Here is a 20,937-nt window from a genome sequence, read left to right as displayed (position 1 = left end):
CTATATGTTAATATAAATAGTTCAGAATACCAAGACAGAGGTACAGAACAGGACATGAACAGGTCACATGACATAACTGGTCTTGCTCCACAGTTACTACAATGAAGTCCACAGGAGCAGGTGGGGAAGGAAACCGACACAATCCAATGATGCAGTTGTCATTAAACCCAGATCATGATTCTCTTCCTATTACCTGATGATCAGTTGTTTAGTTAGATGCAATGGAAATAAAACTGAAAGAAATATGAAGAGGAAATAAAAAATGAAAGGTATGTCTCAACATTTTTTATTTTTGGTGAAGTCAAATGGTTTCCACCACTGAGCAAACTGCAGTACTTTCTTCCTCTGATCCTCAAAGCTTTCTCGGATCCCTTTCCTCCAAAGTCTTGGTTCTACATCCAGCATCCCACCAATGATTTCCTTTCAAAGAATGAGAAAAATACAAACACGTGCATGTATAAATACTAAAAACAGGAATGAAACTATTTCAATTTATTCTGTTACTAAATATAACATTAAGTAGTTCTCCGTGAGGATCAAATTTTACATAGGTATTAGTTTCAAGTTAAAAATAAACATTCTTTTCATTTAGTTCTAACTATGCAAACCCTGTGATTCTAGGGGTCTTAGCTGTGTCTCCTGTCAAACAATTTGTCTATTTTGTTGCTTGTTAACACATCTATCAGACAGCAGCAAAGGGGAGGAAGAGAAAATGGAATTTAACTAATTTGGTCCTTATTAGCTGCTCTGGTAAAAGTTTGAAGAAAAAGTTGATCAACATGTAGCAATTATTAACTTGGTTGTTCAACTACAGTTGAATCTCCGGCTAATGTTCTCCCTACTACCCAGTATAGTTAAAAGCCAGTTTCTTCTACTATTAGCTGTAGATATTTCTTCAGGAAACAAAATCATATTTTAGTACTAATCTAAGCAAACCAAGAATTAGAAATTATAAATCACCTTCATTTAAAAAGTCACATTCCCAAGCCCTGAAAGGAATGGATTTCTGACTGTCTGCTTATTACTCTAGATCATTTCCTTCATGATCCTCTTCCTGTGCTATCAGCTACAGAAATTAATCAAATTTATGATAGTGAGTATCCATGTACAGAAAGATATGGGGGAGATTTATAATGCTTCGAGGAAGGGAAGTACGGTAATACAGGAAAATCTTGGGCTAAGGGTTGAGTTCTGCATATTCAGTCTAGGTCTGCAGGATTGTGTGGTAAGACCTTGGACATAATCACTCTAAGACATAGGTTCTTCATCTTAACAAATATACTAAAGGGACATACTATGTACAAGCAAGTGCCAAATATTGTAGGGGATACAGAGATAACTAAAATACATTTCTCTGTCTTCAGAAAGCTCATAACAGAATGTGGAGCTGTGGTGGGAGTTATAAAGCAGAATAAGGCAAATGTCAAAGCAGACTACATGGAAACTCAAAAAGAAAGAAGATTCTAATTGTTGGATAAATCAGGAAAAGCTTCATGGAAAAGGAAATCTCTTTTCAGTGGGAAAGGGAAATAAAGGGGTTAAGAGAGACATAGTTTAAAAAGAGGGCACATTTAGATTTAATGCAAGAGTTTCTTGGCACCAGCCAATCACTAGCAATGTAGTTTAAGAAAGCCTAGCTTATAAATTGATCTAAAACTGTCTATAAAGCATCAAGTTTTGTCTCATGGGTACCATATAAGGACTGATTCTTGTTCTGTTACTGAAGCAGATGTTAATGGAAAGAGACCAACCCTTCTTGCTCTCTAAACAACTGCAGGCTGAAGGGAGTTTTGGTCTCATAGGCTGTTTCTTGGAAAGAAGATTTTGGAGAAAACGGATCAATGATGTAATGCTAACTAAAGAAGCTTTCCTTTTAACATTAAAACAGTATCATAAAAATCATAGCACATGCATAATATTGGGGGGGGCGATCTCCCAATTAAATTTATGCAAGTTAAAAAATTGATATTTTATTTCATTTTCACTAGAATTAAGTTTTCTTATTTTGAAAGAAATAAATGCAGAGTCATAAAGCTTTGAGTTATAAAGCTCTATTGAATAACAACAGAATTTTTCAGAGCAATGAAAACAAATGTCTTTCTAATTAACTCTGAGAAAAGATATTCTGAAAAATTCTCAGACAAGTTTCTGTAACATATCTCAACAGTTCATAGATGAATGTGATTTTAGGCCTCTAGCTAACCTTTAAGGATAACAGCATAAACATTTTTGAGTCCAAACCTCTTACATGTCACTATTCTTTGCAGAAAATGATCTTACAAAGGAGATGAAAGTGGGGTGGAAGAACAGGGAACAATGGACAGAGTTCATCTAGGCTCCTCTAATTTAGAGGGAAAGGCCTGAGTTATACTAGATTGAAAGGTCACTTCTAGAGCTGGTATTGCCCAGACTTCTTTTGATTGCTTCAATAGCTACACTAATTTCATTCTAGTCCCTGATACTAACTTACATACTTCCCAGATACTCAGTAGACCTTAAATTTAAGGACTATAACCCTAGAAGGCAATCTGTAGTAACAGAAAAAATCCACTAGCAAAAAATGAAAGATCTACACTCTAGTATCTGTCCAGAAACTATCTGTGTGAAATGAGTGACACATTCTTGGACTATATCGTTCTTAATTATAAATGAAGATGTGAGATCATTTGTTCTCTAGTTCAACCATGAGCTTATGCACCCCTTGTTTCTGTCATTTATTAGCACATGACCATGGGGAAGTTATATAGCCTCTCTGTAGCTCAGTTTCATCATCTATAAAATGAAAGTATAAAAATATCTATATAATAGAGTTATTGTGAGCATTAAATGAGTGCTCAGAACAGTAACAGGCTCATTGTAAACCCTCAATGAGTGCGTTATCATCATTATCAATTATCATCAATCACTCTCAGCACAAGCCTGGCTGACTCCACAGGAAAAACATTATAGTCACCATTGACACTGTCAACAAATGCTTGGTTACAAAGTAATATTCCTGTTATAAATATTCTGGGATATATTTATTAACAGTTTCTGGGTACTCCCTCTAAAACTTGGGTGGAACAGTAATAACCAACTTCACTATATATTGTGCCCAAAGTTTTGATTTCCCTTCAAAAGAAAAGTGTTACAAAATTGCTAAACTCTGGTACTTTACTAAATTTGTGAGCATACCTTTCCAAAGTAATGAGGGAATTTGTGTTGATCTTCAATGACATGGGCAAACCCTCCCTGGAGGCCAAAATTCACAGAGAAGTAAGGTAAGCCTCTGGGTACCTAAATAAACAGATAAATCACACATGAATACAGCATGAAATCAGAAAGTTATGCTTAATCCCTCTTCCTAATTAAGCATCCCTCAAGACAAACGTATACACTGAATTTCCAGTTCTATAGGTATTTAAACAATAACCTAACTTCTTAAATAAAACATTTCATTTGGTAGCCTTTCAGCTAGATAGTGCTTTATAATATCCAGCAATTATAATCAGAACCAATTATTTTTGTCTTATGGGGAAACAGGAAAGAAAAGGCATTTTTAAAATATATAACAACCGAGTAATTTTCCTTAAACTATGCAAATAGAGATTAAGGATATACTTTCTTATATTTTCCTCACAATGCAGAGGTATAACATTCCTGAGATTATACTGCTATTTATTGATCAAAGATAAATTAAACATGAACAATCATAGTTTTTTATTAACTGGTGAGGTGGGTATAGAAATTTTTAGTTTACCAACCTTGTTTCAAAATATTTCCATGATTAGCTATTATCTTTCCCTGTCTTTTATCCCTCCCTCTTTCTATACACACTCACGCACAGACACACAAACACACACACACGTGTGCATGCATGAAGTATTTTAAACACTATCTTGATTGGAAAAGGCCATAATTTCTAGCTTTAAAAGTTAAGTAGATCTTGTGTCCTTGCAAGTTTTTCCTTCAAGCCCTTATTCTGTCACTAGAAAGTATTCAAACTGTCAATTTAAAGTAATATCTCTCTCCTCTAATACCCTTATACAGTCAGCATTTACTAATTTTGGCAGTGAATTACATATTTCTACTTAACTATATATATTTTGTATTGTGTCCTCAGGAAGGCATGACTTGGAAAGAGATAGTATGGTATGGTGGAAGAAGAGTGGTCATCTTGAAATAGTATAAAGCAATTAAAATTGGGGATTATAAAGACTTGTTCAGGTTATAGGAAAAGCATAATTAAAAAATAATCAGTTTACAAAATAGTACAATACGTAAAATGCAGAGAAATGGGTTACTACTTTGTGCTTTTTAAAAATATTTTCACATTTTAAAATAAAATGTGAAAACATGTATGACACAGACAATTAGGAAAAAAATAAAGAGAAAGACAAGGCTCTAATCACAGCTCTGATACTTATAACTACGTAACTTCAGGCAAGTTATTTAACATCTGTGAGTCTCATGAGAAATATGAAGAGCTCAGAAGTCTGCTGTGAAGATCAAATAGAAAAATGTATATAAATGCTTGGCACAGAGAATATTATTCAAATATGACTTTCATTTCCATCTATTAATAGCACTTTGTGCAAATCTGATAGTCAAAGAAAAAGAAATGGAAGGCTCCGTTAAAATATATATATATATATATGTATGTATATATTTTTAACATCTTTATTGGAGTATAATTGCTTTACAATGGTGTGTTAGTTTCTGCTTTATAACAAAATGAATCAGCTATACATATACATATATCCCCATATCTCTTCCCTCTTGCGTCTCCCTCCCTCCCACCCTCCTTACCCCACCCCTCTAGGTGGTCACAAAGCACAGAGCTGTTCTCCCTGTGCTATGCAGCTGCTTCCCACGAGCTATCAGTTTTACATTTGGTAGTGTATATGTGTTCATGCCACTCTCACACTTTGTCCCAGTTTACCCTTCCCTCTCCCTGTGTCCTCAAGTCCATTCTCTAGTAGGTCTGTGTCTTTATTCCCAATGCTGCACCTAGGTTCTTCATGATCATTTTTTTTTAATATTCCATACATATGTGTTAGCATACGGTATTTGTCTTTCTTTTTCTGACTTTCTTCACTCTGTATGACAGACTCAAGGTCCATCCACCTCACTACAAATAACTCAATTTCGTTTCTTTTTATGGCTGAGTAATATTCCATTGTATATATGTGCCAATTCTTCTTCTTTATCCATTCATCTGTTGATGGACACTTAGGTTGCTTCCATGTCCTGGTTACTGTAAATAGAGTTGCAATGAACATTGTGGTACATGACACTTTTTGAATTATGGTTTTCTCAGGGTATATGCCAAGAAGTGGGATTGCTGGGTGGTATGGTATTTCTACTTTTAGTTTTTTAAGGAAGCACCATACTCTTCTCCATAGTGGCTGTATCAATTTACATTCCCACCAATAGTGCAAGAGGGTTCCCTTTTCTCCACACCCTCTCCAGCATTTACTGTTTGTAGATTTTTTGATGATGGCCATTCTGACAGGTGTGAGGTGATACCTCATTTTAGTTTTGATTTGCATTACTCTAATGATTAATGATGTTGAGCATTCTTTCATGTGTTTGTTGGCAATCTGTATATCTTCTTTGGAGAAATGTCTATTTAGGTCTTCTGCCCATGTTTGGATTGGGTTGTTTGTTTATTTGATATTGAGCTGCATGAGCTGCTTGTAAATTTTGGAGATTAATCCTTTGTCAGTTGCTTCATTTGCAAACATTTTCTCCCATTCTGAGAGCTGTCTTTTGGTCTTGTTTATGGTTTCCTTTGCTGTGCAAAAGTTTTGAGTTTCATTAGGTCCCATTTTTTAATTTTTGTTTTTATTTGCATTTCTTTAGGAGATGGGTCAAAAAGGATCTTGCTGTGACTTATGTCATAGAGTGTTCTGCCTATGTTTCCCTCTAAGAGTTTTATAGTGTCTGGCCTTACATTTAGGTCTTTAATCCATTTTGAGTTTATTTTTGTGAATGGTGTTAGGGAGTGTTCTAATTTCATACTTTTACATGTAGCTGTCCAGTTTTCCCCGCACCACTTATTGAAGAGGCTGTCTTTTCTCCATTGTATATTCTTGCCTCCTTTATCAAAAATAAGGTGACCATAGGTGCATGGGTTTATCTCGGCTTTCTATCCTGTTCCATTGATCTATATTTCTGTTTTTGTTCCAGTACCATATTGTCTTGATTACTGTAGCTTTGTAGTATAGTCTGAAGTCAGGGAGTCTGATTCCTCCAGCTCCGTTTTTCTTTCTCAAGATTGCTTTGGCTATTTGGGGTCTTTTGTATTTCCATACAAATTGTGAAATTTTTTGTTCTAGTTCTGTGAAAAATGCCTTTGGTAGTTTGATAGAGATTGCATTGAATCTGCAGACTGCTTTGGGTACTAGAGTCATTTTCACAATGTTGATTTTCCAATCCAAGAACATGGTATATCTCTCCATCTGTTTGTATCACCTTTAATTTCTTTCATCAGTTTCATAGTTTTTTGCATACAGGTCTTTTGTCTCCTTAGGTAGGTTTATTCCTAGGTATTTTATTCTTTTTGTTGCAGTGGTAAATGGGAGTGTTTCCTTAATTTCTCTTTCAGATTTTTCATCATTAGTGTATAGGAATGCAAGGGATTTCTGTGCATTAATTTTGTATCCTGCTACTTTGCCAAATTCATTGATTAGCTCTAGTAGTTCTCTGGTAGCATCTTTAGGATTCTCTATGTATAGTATCATGTCATCTGCAAACAGTGACAGCTTTACTTCTTCTTTTCTGATTTGGATTTCTTTTTCTTTTCTGATTGCTGTGGCTAAAACTTCCAAAACAATGTTATATAATAGTGGTGAGAGTGGGCAATCTTGTCTTGTTCCTGATCTTAGTGGAAATGGTTTCAGTTTTTCACCACTGAGGACGATGTTGGCTGTGGGTTTGTCATATATGGCCTTTATTATCATTAAAATATTTTTGCTACCTGAAGTAGATCAACGTGTGAGACATGAATTTGAATGGCTAAAATCATGTTGTAGACTACCATCAATTAAAAAGCAGTACTTTGAGGAAGAGATAACTTCAGAAAGCAATTTATGATGACAGTGCCCATGCTTTTTGTTTGTATTACACTGTGTTTGGCAGAAAAAATGGCTTCCATGTTACGTTGTATGGCAAAAAGGACTTTGCAGATACAATTAAGTTAGGGGTCTTGAAATGGGGAGATTATCCTGGGTTATATAGCATATGATAGGAGGATCAGAGTCAGAGAAAGACTGGAAAATGCTATACTGGTTGACTTTGAACACAAAGGAAAGAACCACAAGCCATGGAATGCAGGTGGTTTCTAGAAACGAAAACGGCAAGGGAATGGATTCTCCCTGAGAGCCTCCAAAGGAAAAAAAAAAAAAAAAAGTAGGCCTGCTAACACCTTGACTTAGCCCAGTAAAACCGAGTTCATATTTGTGACTTCCAGAACTATGAGATAACAAATGTGCTGTTTTTAAAGCACTAAGTTTGTGGTAATTTGTATATATCAATACATACCAAAGCTCAACAACATATGGCATAATTGCCAAGATGGCAAAATGAACACATTATTTCTAAACAAAGAACAATTGCGTGCCACAAGAACTCTTCTCTCACTGCAGGCAGAAAAGGTACAACCTAATGTCTTGCCTGAAGAGTTGTGAGTCGGTAGGCATTGCAAAGGATTCAGTATAAAAGTATATGTACATTTAGCACTTCCTTTTCCTGCCTTGACCAGCCAGAGGGATAGAAGTTGGAACACTGGCACCACCCATGAAGAGTACTGACAGAATTACAGCAGAAAATTTTACTGATGATAGGAAAACAGTAGTATTTGAGCTTTCCCCTTTTAATATTCCAGATTTTAATCCTGACTTTGTATAATTGTCCTCATATTTGATGGTCTTAGGGTAAACCCAAATTTTCCTTGAGGTGGACTTTGCTTAGTTTTGAAGCTCAAACCCAAGACGTCTTAGATGTTTTTCAACTGCTACAGTTAACACAAAATTACAGTTAAAAATCATATTAAAAAGTAGAGGGGGAGAATTGGGAAGATGGCGGGGGGGATCGGGAAGATGGTGGAAGAGTAAGACACGGAGATCACCTTCCTCCCCACAGATACACCAGAAATACATCTACACGAGGAACAACTCCTACAGAACACCTACTGAATGCTGGCAGAAGACCTCAGACTTCCCAAAAGACAAGAAACTCTCCACGTACCTGGGTAGGGCAAAACAAAAAAGAATAAACAGAGACAAAAGGATAGGGACGGGACCTGCACCAGTAGGAGGGAGCTGTGAAGGAAGAACAGTTTCCACACACTAGGAAGCCCCTTCGCGGGCAGAGACTGCGGGTGGCGGAGGGGGAAAGCTTCGGGGCGGAAACTCCGGAAGAGAGCACATCAACAGGGGTGCGGAGGGCAAAGCGGAGAGATTCCCGCACAGAGGATTGGTGCCGACCAGCACTCACCAGCCCGAGAGGTTTGTCTGCTCACCCGCTGGGGCGGGCACGGCTGGCAGCTGATGCTCGGGCTTCGGTAGGAGTGCAGGGAGAGGACTGGGGTTGGCGGCATGAACACAGCCTGCAGGGCGTCACTGCACCACGGCTAGCCGGGAGGGAGTCCGGGGAAAACTGTGGACCTGCCGAAGAGGCAAGAGACTTTTTCTTGCCTCTTTATTTCCTGGTGCACGAGGAGAGGGGATTAAGAGTGCTGCTTAAAGGAGCTCTAGAGACGGGCGCGAGCCGCGGCTAACAGGGCGGACCACAGAGACGGGCATGAGACGCTAAGGCGGCTGCTGCCACCAACAAGAAGCCTGTGTGCGAGCACAGGTCACTATCCACACCTCCCTTCATGGGAGCCTGTGCAGCCCGCCACTGCCAGGGTCCTGGGATCCAGGGAAAACTTCCCGAGGAGAACGCATGGCAAGCCTCAGGCTGGTGCAACGTTCTGCTGGTCTTTGCCGCCGCAGGCTCGCCCCGCATTTGCACCCCTCCCTCCCCCCCCCGCCTGAGAGAACCTGAGTCCCTGAAGCAGCTGCTCCTTCAACCCCGTCCTGTCTGAGCGAAGAACAGATGCCCTCCGGCGACCTACACACAGAGGCAGGGCCAAATCCAAAGCTGAGCCCCGGGAGCTGTGCGAACAAAGAAGAGAAAGGGAAGTCTCTCCCAGCAGCCTCAGAAGCAGCGGATTAAAGCTCCACAATCAACTTGATGTACACTGCATCTGTGGAATACCTGAATAGACAACTAATCATCCCAAATTGAGGAGGTGGACTTTGATAGCAAGATTTATTATTTTTTCCCCTTTACCTCTTTTTGTGTGTATGTGTATGCTTCTGTGTGAGATTTTGTCTGTATAGCTTTGCTTTCACCATTTGTCCTAGGTTTCTATCCATCCGTTTTTTTATTCAGAGCCGTGTGCATGAAAGGCTCTTGGTGCTGCAACCAGGAGTCAGTGCTGCACCTCTGAGGTGGGAGAGCCAACTTCAGAACACTGGTCCACAAGTGACCTCCCAGCTCCAAATAATATCAAACGGCGAAAATCTCCCAGAGATCTCCATCTCAACACCAACACCCAGCTTCACTCAATGACCAGCAAGCTACAGTGCTGGACACCCTATGCCAAACAACTAGCAAGACAGGAACACAAGCCCACCCATTAGCAGAGAGGCTGCCTAAAATCATAATAAGTCCACAGACACCCCAAAACACACCACCAGACGTGGACCTGCCCACCAGAAAGACAAGATCCAGCCTTATCCACCAGAACACAGACACTAGGCCCCTCCACCAGGAAGCCTACACAACCCACTGAACCAACTTTAGCCAATGGGGACAGACACCAAAAACAACAGGAACTACGAACCTGCAGCCTGCAAAAAGGAGACCCCAAACACAGTAAGATAAGCAAAAGGAGAAGACAGAAAAACACACAGCAGATGAAGGAGCAAGGTAAAAACCCACCAGACCTAACAAATGAAGAGGAAATAGCTAGTCTACCTGAAAAAGAATTCAGAATAATGATAGTAAGGATGATCCAAAATCTTGGAAATAGAATGGACAAAATGCAAGAATAAGTTAACAAGGACCTAGAAGAACTAAAGATGAAACAAACAACGATGAACAACACAATAAATGAAATTAAAAATACTCTAGATGGGATCAATAGCAGCATAACTGAGGCAGAAGAACGGATAAGTGACCGGGAAGGTAAAATAGTGGAAATAACTACTGCAGAGCAGAATAAAGAAAAAAGCATGAAAAGAACTGAGGACTATCTCAGAGACTTCTGGGACAACATTAAATGCACCAACATTCGAATTATAGGGGTTCCAGAAGAAGAAGAGAAAAAGAAAGGGACTGAGAAAATATTTGAAGAGATTATAGTTGAAAACTTCTCTAATATGGGAAAGGAAATATTTAGTCAAGTCCAGGAAGCACAGAGAGTCCCATACAGGATAAATCCAAGGAAAAACACGCCAAGACACATATTAATCAAACTGTCAAAAATTAGATACAAAGAAAACATATTAAAAGCAGCAAGGGAAAAACAACAAATAACACACAAGGGAATCCACATAAGGTTAACAGCTGATTTTTCAGCAGAAACTCTGAAAGCCAGAAGGGACTGGCAGGACATATTTAAAGTGATGAAGGAGAAAAACCTGCAACCAAGACTACTCTACCCAGCAAGGATCTCATTCAGATATGATGGAGAAATTAAAACCTTTACAGACAAGCAAAAGCTGAGAGAGTTCAGCACCATCAAACCAGCTTTACAACAAATGTTAAAGGATCTTCTCTAGGGAAGAAACACAAGAGAAGAAAAGACTTACAATAACAAACCCAAAACAATTAAGAAAATGGGAATAGGAACAGGCATATCCATAATTACCTTAAGTGTAAATAGATTAAATGCTCCCACCAAAAAACACAGATTGGCTGAATGGATACCAAAACAAGACCCATATATATGCTGTCTACAAGAGACCCACTTCAGACCTAGAGACACATACAGACTGAAAGTGAGGGGATGGAAAAAGATATTCCAGGCAAATGGAAACCAAAAGTAACCTGGAGTAGCAATTCTCATATCAGACAAAATAGACGTTAAAATAAAGACTACTACAAGAGACAAAGAAGGTCACTACATAATGATAAAGGGATCGATCCAAGAAGAAGATGTAACAATTGTAAATATTTATACACCCAACATAAGAGCACCTCAATACATAAGGCAAATACTAACAGCCATAAAAGGGGAAATTGACAGTAACACATTCATAGTAGGGGACTTTAACACCCCACTTTCACCAATGGACAGATCATCCAAAATGAAAATGAATAAGGAAACACAAGCTTTAAATGATACATTAAACAAGATGGACTTAATTGATATTTATAGGACATTCCATCCAAAAACAACAGAAAACACATTTTTCTCAAGTGGAACATTCTCCAGGATAGATCATATCTTGGGTCACAAGTCAAGCCTTGGTAAATTTAAGAAAATTGAAATTGTTTCAAGTATCTTTTCCGACCGCAATGCTATGAGGCTAGATATCAATTACAGGAAAAATCTGTAAAAAATACAAACACGTGGAGGCTAAACAATACACTACTTCATAACCAAGTGATCACTGAAGAAATCAAAGAGGAAATCAAAAAATACCTAGAAATAAATGACAATGGAGACACGACGACCCAAAACCTACGGGATGCAGCAAAAGCAGTTCTAAGAGGGAAGTTTATAGCAATACAATCCTACCTCAAGAAACAAGAAACATCTTGAATAAACAACCTAACCTTGCACGTAAAGCAGTTAGAGAAAGAAGAACAAAAAACCCCCAAAATTAGCAGAAGGAAAGAAATCATAAAGATCAAATCAGAAATAAATGAAAGAGAAATGAAGGAAACGACAGCAAAGATCAATAAAACTAAAAGCTGGATCTTTTAGAAGATAAACAAAATTGACAAACTATTAGCCAGACTCATCAAGGAAAAAAAGGAGAAGACAGCAATCAATAGAATTAGAAAAGAAAAAGGAGAACATCTGACACTACAGAAATACAAAAGATCATGAGAGATTACTACAAGCAACACTATGCTAATAAAATGGACAACCTGGAAGAAATGGACAAATTCTTAGAAATGCACAACCTGCCAAGACTGAATCAGGAAGAAATAGAAAATATGAACAGACTAATCACAAGCACTGAAATTGAAACTGTGATTAAAAACCTTCCAACAAACAAAATCCCAGGACCAGATGGCTTCGCAGGCGAATTCTATCAAACATTTAGAGAAGAGCTAACACCTACCCTTCTCAAACTCTTGCAAAATATAGCAGAGGGAGGAACACTCCCAAACTCATTCTACAAGGCACCACCACCCTGATACCAAAACCAGACAAGGATGTCACAAAGAAAGAAAACTACAGGCCAATATCACTGATGAACATAGATGCAAAAATCCTCAACAAAATACTAGCAAACAATCCAACAGCACATTAAAAGGATCATACACCATGATCAAGTGGAGTTTATTCCACGAATGCAAGGATTCTTCAATATACACAAATCAATCAACATGATACACCATATTAACAAACTGAAGGAGAAAAACCATATCATCATCTAAACAGATGCAGAGAAAGCTTTTGACAAAATTCAACACCCATTTATGATAAAAATCCTGCAGAAAGTAGGCATAGAGGGAACTTACCTCAACGTAATAAAGGCCATATTAGACAAACCCACAGTCAACATCATCCTCAATGGTGAAAAACTGAAAGCATTTCCACTAAGATCAGGAACAAGACAAGGTTGTCCACTCTCAACACTCTTATTCAACATAGCTTTGGAAGTTTTAGGCACAGGAATCGGAGAAGAAAAGGAAATAAAAGGAATCCAAATCGGAAAAGCAGAAGTAAAGCTGTCACTGTTTGCAGATGACATGATACTATACATAGAGAATCCTAAAGATGCTACCAGAAAACTACTAGAGCTAATCAATGAATTTGGTAAAGTAGCAGGATACAAAATTAATGCACAGAAATCTCTTGCATTCCTATACACTAATGATGAAAAATCTGAAAGTGAAATCAAGAAAACATTCGCATTTACCACTGCAACAAAAAGAATAAAATATCTAGGAATAAACCTACCTAAGGAGACAAAAGACCTGTATGCAGATAATTATAAGACACTGATGAAAGAAATTAAAGATGATACAAATAGATGGAGAGATATACCATGTTCTTGGATTGGAAGAATCAACATTGTGAAAGTGACTCTACTACCCAAAGCAATTTACAGATTCAATACAATCCCTATCAAACTACCACTGGCATTTTTCACAGAACTAGAACAAAATGTTCACAATTTGTATGGAAACACAAAAGACCCTGAATAGCCAAGGCAATGCTGAGAACGAAAAATGGAGCTGGAGGAATAAGGCTCCCTAACTTCAGACTATACTACAAAGCTACAGTAATTAAGACAGTATGGTACTGGAACAAAAACAAAAATATAGATCAATGGAACCGGATAGAAAGCCCAGAGATAAACCCACACACATATGTTTACCTTATCTTTGATAAAGGAGGCAAGAATGTACAGTGGAGAAAGGACAGCCTCTTCAGTAAGTGGTGCTGGGAAAACTGGACTGGGACATGTAAAAGTATGAGATTAGACCACTCCATAACACCATACACAAAAATAAGCTCAAAGTGGATTAAAGACCTAAATGTAAGGCCAGAAACTATCAAACTATTAGAGGAAAACATAGGCAGAACACTCTATGACATAAATCACAGCAAGATCCTTTTTGACCCACCTCCTAGAGAAATGGAAATAAAAACAAAAATAAACAAACAGGACCTAATGAAACTTCAAGCTTTTGCACAGCAAAGGAAACCATAAACAAGACCAAAAGACAACCGTCAGAATGCGAGAAAATATTTGCAAATGAAGCAACTGACACAGGATTAATCTCCAAAATTTACAAGCAGCTCATGCAGCTCAATAACAAAAAAACAAACAACACAATCCAAAAATGGGCAGACGACCTAAGTAGACATTTCTCCAAAGAAGATATACAGACTGCCAACAAACAGATGAAAGAATGCTCATCATCGTTAATCATTAGAGAAGTGCAAATCAAAACTACAATGAGATATCATCTCACACCAGTCAGAATGGCCATCATCTAGAAAGAATAAAAAATCTAGAAAGAATAAATGCTGGAGAGGGTGTGGAGAAAAGGAAACACTCTTGCACTGCTGGTGGGAATGTGAATTGGTACAGCCAGTATGGATAACAGTATGGAGGTTCCTTAAAAAACTACAAATAGAACTACCATACGACCCAGCAATCCCACTACTGGGCATATACCCTGAGAAAACCATAATTCAAAAAGAGTCATGTACCAAAATGTTCACTGCAGCTCTATTTACAATAGCCCGGAGATGGAAACAACCTAAGTGTCCGTCATCGGATGAATGGATAAAGAAGATGTGGCACATATATACAATGGAATATTACTCAGCCATAAAAAGAAATGAAATTGAGCTATTTGTAATGAGGTGGATGGACCTAGAGTCTGTCATACAGAGTGAAGTAAGTCAGAAAGAGAAAGACAAATACTGTATGCTCACATATATATATGGAATTTAAGAAAAAAAAATGTCATGAAGAACCTAGGGGTAAGACAGGAATAAAGACACAGACCTACTTGTGAATGGACTTGAGGACATGGGGTGGGGGAAGGGTAAGCTGGGACAAAGTGAGAGAGTGGCATGGACATATATACACTACCAAACGTAAGGTAGATAGCTAGTGGGAAGCAGCTGCATAGCACAGGGAGATCAGCTCGGTGCTTTGTGATCACCTAGATGGGTGGGATAGGGAGCGTGGGAGGGAGGGAGATGCAAGAGGGAAGAGATATGGGAACATATGTATATACATAACTGATTCACTTTGTTATAAAGCAGAAACTAACACACCATTGTAAAGCAATTATACTCCAATAAAGATGTTAAAAAAAAAAAAAAAGATAGCTAGTGGGAAGCAGCCGCATAGCATAGTTAGATCAGCCCGGTGCTTTGTGACCACCTGGATGGGTGAACTAGGGAGGGTGGGAGGGAGGGAGACAGAAGAGGGAGGAGATATGGGAACATATGTATATGTATAACTGATTCACTTCATTATAAAGCAGAAACTAACACATCATTGTAAAGCAATTATACTCCAATAAAGTGGTAAAAAAAAGAAAAAGTTGAGGAAGAATTCATGTGAAATCTCAATAAAATTGTCTTGTGAAAAAAGACCACTTTCTTGACAAGTTACTGAATATTATGCAACTCCTCTGCAATGAACATTCAGATCTGTTTTTTTTTGTATATATCCATGAACTTCACACTACACTGCAAGGAAATCAAAAGACCCAGAGAAAGTAAACAAAATAGACATAAAAAGAGAAGCTTATACTCACAGAAATAAAAACATAAATCAACAGAGAATCAGAATGAATTACAAATATGTCAATCTCTACTAACAACCAAGAATCCACTATGGAAGAAAAAATCAGCACATCCCCAACACACACATAATATACTTTATGTACCTACTAAGGACATAGAGTTTTTTAAAAGAAGGATAATGAGGTTTCTTCAGAATAAAAATAATGTTAAAATAAATCAAGATTGTTCACTTCATGCTCAGAAACATAATTATCATTTTAAAAAGACACTGGAAAGTTTGTTAACCTTGTAAAAAGTGACCTGCTTTGAAATTATTCTTATACTCAAGTTCTCTTCACAACTCCATCCACATAATTATCAAATCCTAAGCTAAGAGTGACCTCAAGAGGTCATCTGATTCATTCCCCAGCTACTCTCAAATAGTCTCAGATTTAACGCTATGTGGTGATTTAGAAAAGAAAACACTTCAAAGTTGAATATACAACAACCATTCCAAGAATTTGTATGTTTCTTACTGTCTCTATTGGTTATTTTAAAATATTAAAATCCTCCAGGTACTTATTTTAGGTATATATCCAGGTTTTAAAAAACAACCTTACAATAGGTACTAGATGGCTTACCAGCAAAAATACTGCATATATAGTGGTTATCATGGAGTTCACATATGTTGATGTATATCTATATCTATCGTTTTAAACTGATAGTCATTTAAGTTCAAACACATTCTAAAAGATCTATATTTTTTAATTTCCCCTTCATGCTTTCTATTTTTGATGTCATATTTTACATCTTTATGCCTATCCCTTACCTGTTCATTGATCCACTGCCTTTACTTGCCTTTAACAGTGAGGTTTTTCCCTTCCTGTATTTCCTTATTTCTTGTTCTGGTCCTTTCTTTTTCACTTGAAGAAGACCCCTTAACATTTTTTGTAAGGTCACTTTAGTACTGATGAACTCTTTAGTTTTTTCCTTTTAGCAATTTAAATATATCATGCCACTCCCTTTTGGCCTGCAAAGTTTCTGCTGAAAAACCAGCAGATAGCCTTATGGAAATTCCCTTGTCGTAACTGTTTTTTGTTGTTGACTTTAAAATTCTCTCTTTACCTTTATTTTTTCCCATTTTAGTTATATGTCTCGGTGTGGTTCTCTTTGGGTTCATCTTCTTTGGGACTCTCTGTGCTTCCTATACCTGGATATCTATTTCCTTCTTCAGGTTCAGGAAGTTTTCAGCCAAAATTTCATCAAATACATTTTCTATCCCTTTCTCTCTCTCTTCTCTTTCTGTGATCCCTACAATGCAAATTTAGAATGCCTGATGTTGTCCCAGAGGTCCCTTAAGCTAGGCTCATTTAAAAAATTTTTTTATTTTCCCTGTTCTGATTGGGTGATTTTCACTATATTCCAGGTTGCTTATGCATTCTTCTATATCACCTAATCTGTGGCTAATTCCTTCTAGTGTATTTTTCATTTCAGTTATTACATTCTTCAGCTCTGATTGGTACTTTTTTATATTTTCTAGTTCTTTGTTCAAATTCCCACTCTGTTCATTTATTTTTTTCCCCAACTTGAGTTAGCATTCTTATTACTATTGCTCTGAACTCCTTATCAGGTAAATTATTTATCTCTGTTTCAGTAGGGTTTTATTCATTTTTCTTTTCTTGTTTTTTCATTTGAAACATATTCCTTTGTCTGCATGACAGTAGGTGAAAGAGTTACCTATGCCGGTCTTGAAGATATGTCCTTGTGTGGGAGCATCCCAATGCAGTGTGTGTGTGCACAGTGGTTCCAGTGGGAGCTCAATCTGAAGTAAGCCCAGGGTGCCCTGACAGCCACTGCCTTGGTGGGAGGTAGAGCCAGAGCCATGTTTGAGCTGGGGCTTCTCCTATGCTCAATGGCAGTCACTGCCCTACTGGGGGTGGGATCCAGGCTCAAGAGCTGAAGCAGGAGCCCTGAGGGACCTGCACTTCTCCCAGGTGTGATGGCAGTCTCTACCTTAATTGTGAGCATGGTCAGGGACTGAGGGCTTGGGGCTGCACTTTGAAGTGATTCCACTTTTTTCTTGATGCATGTACTTTGGTAAGAGGCTAGATCAGGGCTGGAGGAGTTGGAGCCACACAACTGAGCTGGTTCCACTCTTTCCCAAGTGTGTGCACCGACATGCACACAAGAAATGGCAGTCTCCACCCTGGGGCTGATTCCTCTCCCTCCCAAGTATGTTGCTCCCATCCTAATCAGAGGCAGGGCCAGGGTTCAACCAAGCCCTGTTCCCTCCAAGTGTGTGCACTCTTGTTGGCAATTGCAGCCTTGACCTTAGCAGGGAGCAACAGCAGAGCAGTAGGGGCTAGAGTAGGAGTCCAGTGCAAACCTGGGGGCACACTGGGGTGGTCTTGGCAAGCCAGCCAGAGCACCATGAAGATTTCAATCTGCTGCCTCCACCCTAGGACTGTGAGCAAGTCTGTGTGCAAGCTCCTCAAGAGCAGAGTTTCCATTTATTACAGCACTCAGGTAAGCCCCACTGGTTTTCTAACCCAGACAGGCTCATCTTCCTCTTGCTGGACCACAGGGATGGAATGCCTAATGTGTGGATTGAATGCTCCACTCCCCAAGGAAGATCCTGAACATGTGATTTTCTCTCCTCTCTAGGTCACTCTCTAGGGGTGTCAGTCCCAATTAGATCGCTTCTCCTCCCCTCCTATCAAACTCTGTGTGGTTCTTTCTTTACAGTCTAGGTTTCAGAAGAGCTGTTCTGCTAGTCTTTAGGTCACCTTTAGTGAGACTTGCTTTATATGTAGTTGTAGTCTTGATGTGTTTGTGAGGGGAGGTGGGTTCAGCAACATGCTACTCCACCATTTTGATTCCACCCCTCCCCTAAAATATTTTCAACTGCCATTAAAATCATGCTCTAAAAGAATCAATGGCATTGGAAATTATGATATGAGAAGTGAAAAACTTAGGCACAAAAGATGTATGTACATTAGATACCTTTTTCTATAAGATCATGAATTAGACATTTGTGGGGGCGTTGTTTTGTTTTTTAATATATTGTCTGTCCCAATTCACCAGCAAGGGAAAAGAAAAAGACCACAGGCAAATTGTAAAATTATTTGTCTAGTTCTGTGAAAAATGCCATTGGTATTTTGATAGGGATTGCACTGAATCTATAGATTGCCTTGGGTGGTAGGGTCATTTTAACAAAATTGATTCTCCCAGTCCAAGAACACGGTATATCTTTCCATCTTTTTGTTTTATCTTCAATTTCTTGCATCAGTGCCTTATAGCTTTCAGAGTACAGCTCTTTTGCCATCTTAGTTAGATTTATTCCTAGGTATTTTATTCTTTTTGATGTGATGGTAAATGGGATTGTTTCCATAATTTCTCTTTCTGATAGTTCATCGTTAGTTTATAGAGATGCAACAGATTTCTGTACATTAATTTTGTATTCTGCAACTTTGCTGAGTTCATTGATGAGAGCTAGTAGTTTTCTGGTGGTGTGTTTAGGATTTTTCTATGTATAGTATCATTTCATCTACAAACAGTGACAGTTTTACTTCTTCCTTTCCAATTTGAATTCTTTTAATTTCTTTTTCTTCTCTGACTGTTATGGCTTGGATTTCCAAAACTATGTTGAATAAAAGTGGTGACTTTGGACATTCTTGTCTTATTCCTGACCTTAGAGGAAATGCTTTCAGCTTTTCCCCATTGAGTATGATGTCAGCTGTGGGTTTGCCATATACAGCCATTATTATGTTGAGGTATGTTCCCTGTATGCCAACTTTCTGGAGAGTTTTTATCATAAATGGATGTTGGATTTTATCAAAAGCTTTTTCTGCATCATATGGTTTTTATTCTTCATTTGTTAATGTGGTATGTCACAGTGATTTGTGAATACTGAAAAATCCTTGCATCCCTGGGTTAAATCTCACGTGATCATGGTGAATGATCTTTTTAATGTATTGTTGGATTCATTTTGATAGTATTTGTTGAGAATTTTTGCATCTATGTTCATCAGTGATAATGACCTGTAAGTTTCTTTTTTGTGATATCTTTGGTTTTGGTATCAGGGTGATGTTGGCTTCATAGAATCAGTTTGGAAGCATTCCTTCCTCTGTAATTTTTTGGAATAGTTTCAGAAGGATAAATGGTAGAATTCACCTGTGAAGCCATCTGGTTCTAGACTTTTGTTTGTTGGGAATTTTTAAATTACTGACTCAATTTCATTACTGGTAATTGGTCTGTTCATCTTTTCTATTTTTTCTTAGTTCAGTCTTGGGAGATTGTACCTTTGAAACACTCTGAATAGCCAAAACAATCTTGAGAAAGAAAAACAAACCTGGAGGAATCATGCTCCCTGACTTCAGATTATACTACAAAGCTACAGTCATTAAAACAGTATGATACTGGCATAAAAACAGACATATAGATCAAAGGAACAGAATAGACAGCCCAGAAATAAACCCACATACTTAATGGTAAATTAATCTATGACAAAGGGGGCAAGAATATACAATGAAGAAAAGACAGTCTTTTCAATAAGTAGTGCTGGAAAAACTGGATAGCTACATGTAAAAGAATGAAATTAGAACATTCTCTAATACCATACAAAAATAAAACTCAAAATGGATTAAAACCTAAATTTAAGACTGGATACTATAAAACTCCTACAGGAAAATACATGCAGAACACTGACTGACATGAATCACAGGAATATTTTTTTGGATCAGTCTCCTACAGTAAATGAAATAAAAGCAAAAATAAACAAATAGGACCTAAGTAAATTTAACAGCTTTTGAACAGCAAAGAAAATCATCAACAAAATGAAAAGACAAACTCCTAAATGAGAGAAAATTTTTGCAAATGATATGACCAATAAGGGATTAATATCCAACATATATAAACAGCTCATACAACTCAGTATCAAGAAACCAAAAAACCCAATTAAAAAAAAGACAGAAGAACTGAATAGATATTTTTCCAAAGAGGAAATGAAGATGGCCAACAGGCATATGAAAAGATGCTCAACATCGCTAATCATCAGGGAAATGCAAATCAAAACCTAAACCACAATGAAATGTCACCTCACACCTTCAGAGCAGCTATCATTAAAAAGAAAACAAATAACAAATGCTGGCAAGGATGTGAAGAAAAGGGAACCCTCCTACACTGTTGGTGGGAAAGTAAAATGGTGCAGCCACTGAGGAAAACAGTATGGAGGTTTCTCAGAAAACTACAAATAGAACTACCATATGACCCAGCAATTCCTCTCTTGAGTATATATATCAGAAAAAACCCCAAAACACTCATTTGAAAAGATATATGCACCCCAATGTTCATAGCAGCATTATTTACAATAGCCAAGATATGGAAGCAACCTAAGTGTCCATTAACAGATGAATGGATAAAGAAGATGTGGTGTATATATGTATATATGGAATACTACTCAGTCATAA

At 37.8% G+C, this 20,937-nt stretch overlaps 1 protein-coding gene across 3 annotated transcripts in view; it reads right to left on the bottom strand.

The window, feature by feature from the left end:
* Positions 1 to 270: 270 nt before the first annotated feature.
* The window catches only part of CWF19L2 (CWF19 like cell cycle control factor 2), a 193,507-nt gene continuing 172,840 nt past the window's right edge, over positions 271 to 20,937 (bottom strand). For all 3 annotated transcript variants that reach the window (XM_060160317.1, XM_060160319.1, XM_060160320.1), the window contains 2 exons: positions 3,175 to 3,276; positions 271 to 420 (listed from right to left, as the gene is read on the bottom strand). In XM_060160317.1, coding sequence (XP_060016300.1) covers positions 277 to 420; positions 3,175 to 3,276 — 246 coding nt within the window. In that variant the 3' untranslated portion in view covers positions 271 to 276. The remainder of the gene's footprint in view (positions 421 to 3,174; positions 3,277 to 20,937) is intronic.

The sequence above is a fragment of the Lagenorhynchus albirostris genome, chromosome 9 (assembly GCF_949774975.1).
Source record: "Lagenorhynchus albirostris chromosome 9, mLagAlb1.1, whole genome shotgun sequence".
Lineage (NCBI taxonomy): Eukaryota > Metazoa > Chordata > Mammalia > Artiodactyla > Delphinidae > Lagenorhynchus > Lagenorhynchus albirostris.
Note: the sequence above shows the minus strand (reverse complement) of the source record. Positions and strands in the feature narration are given on the sequence as shown.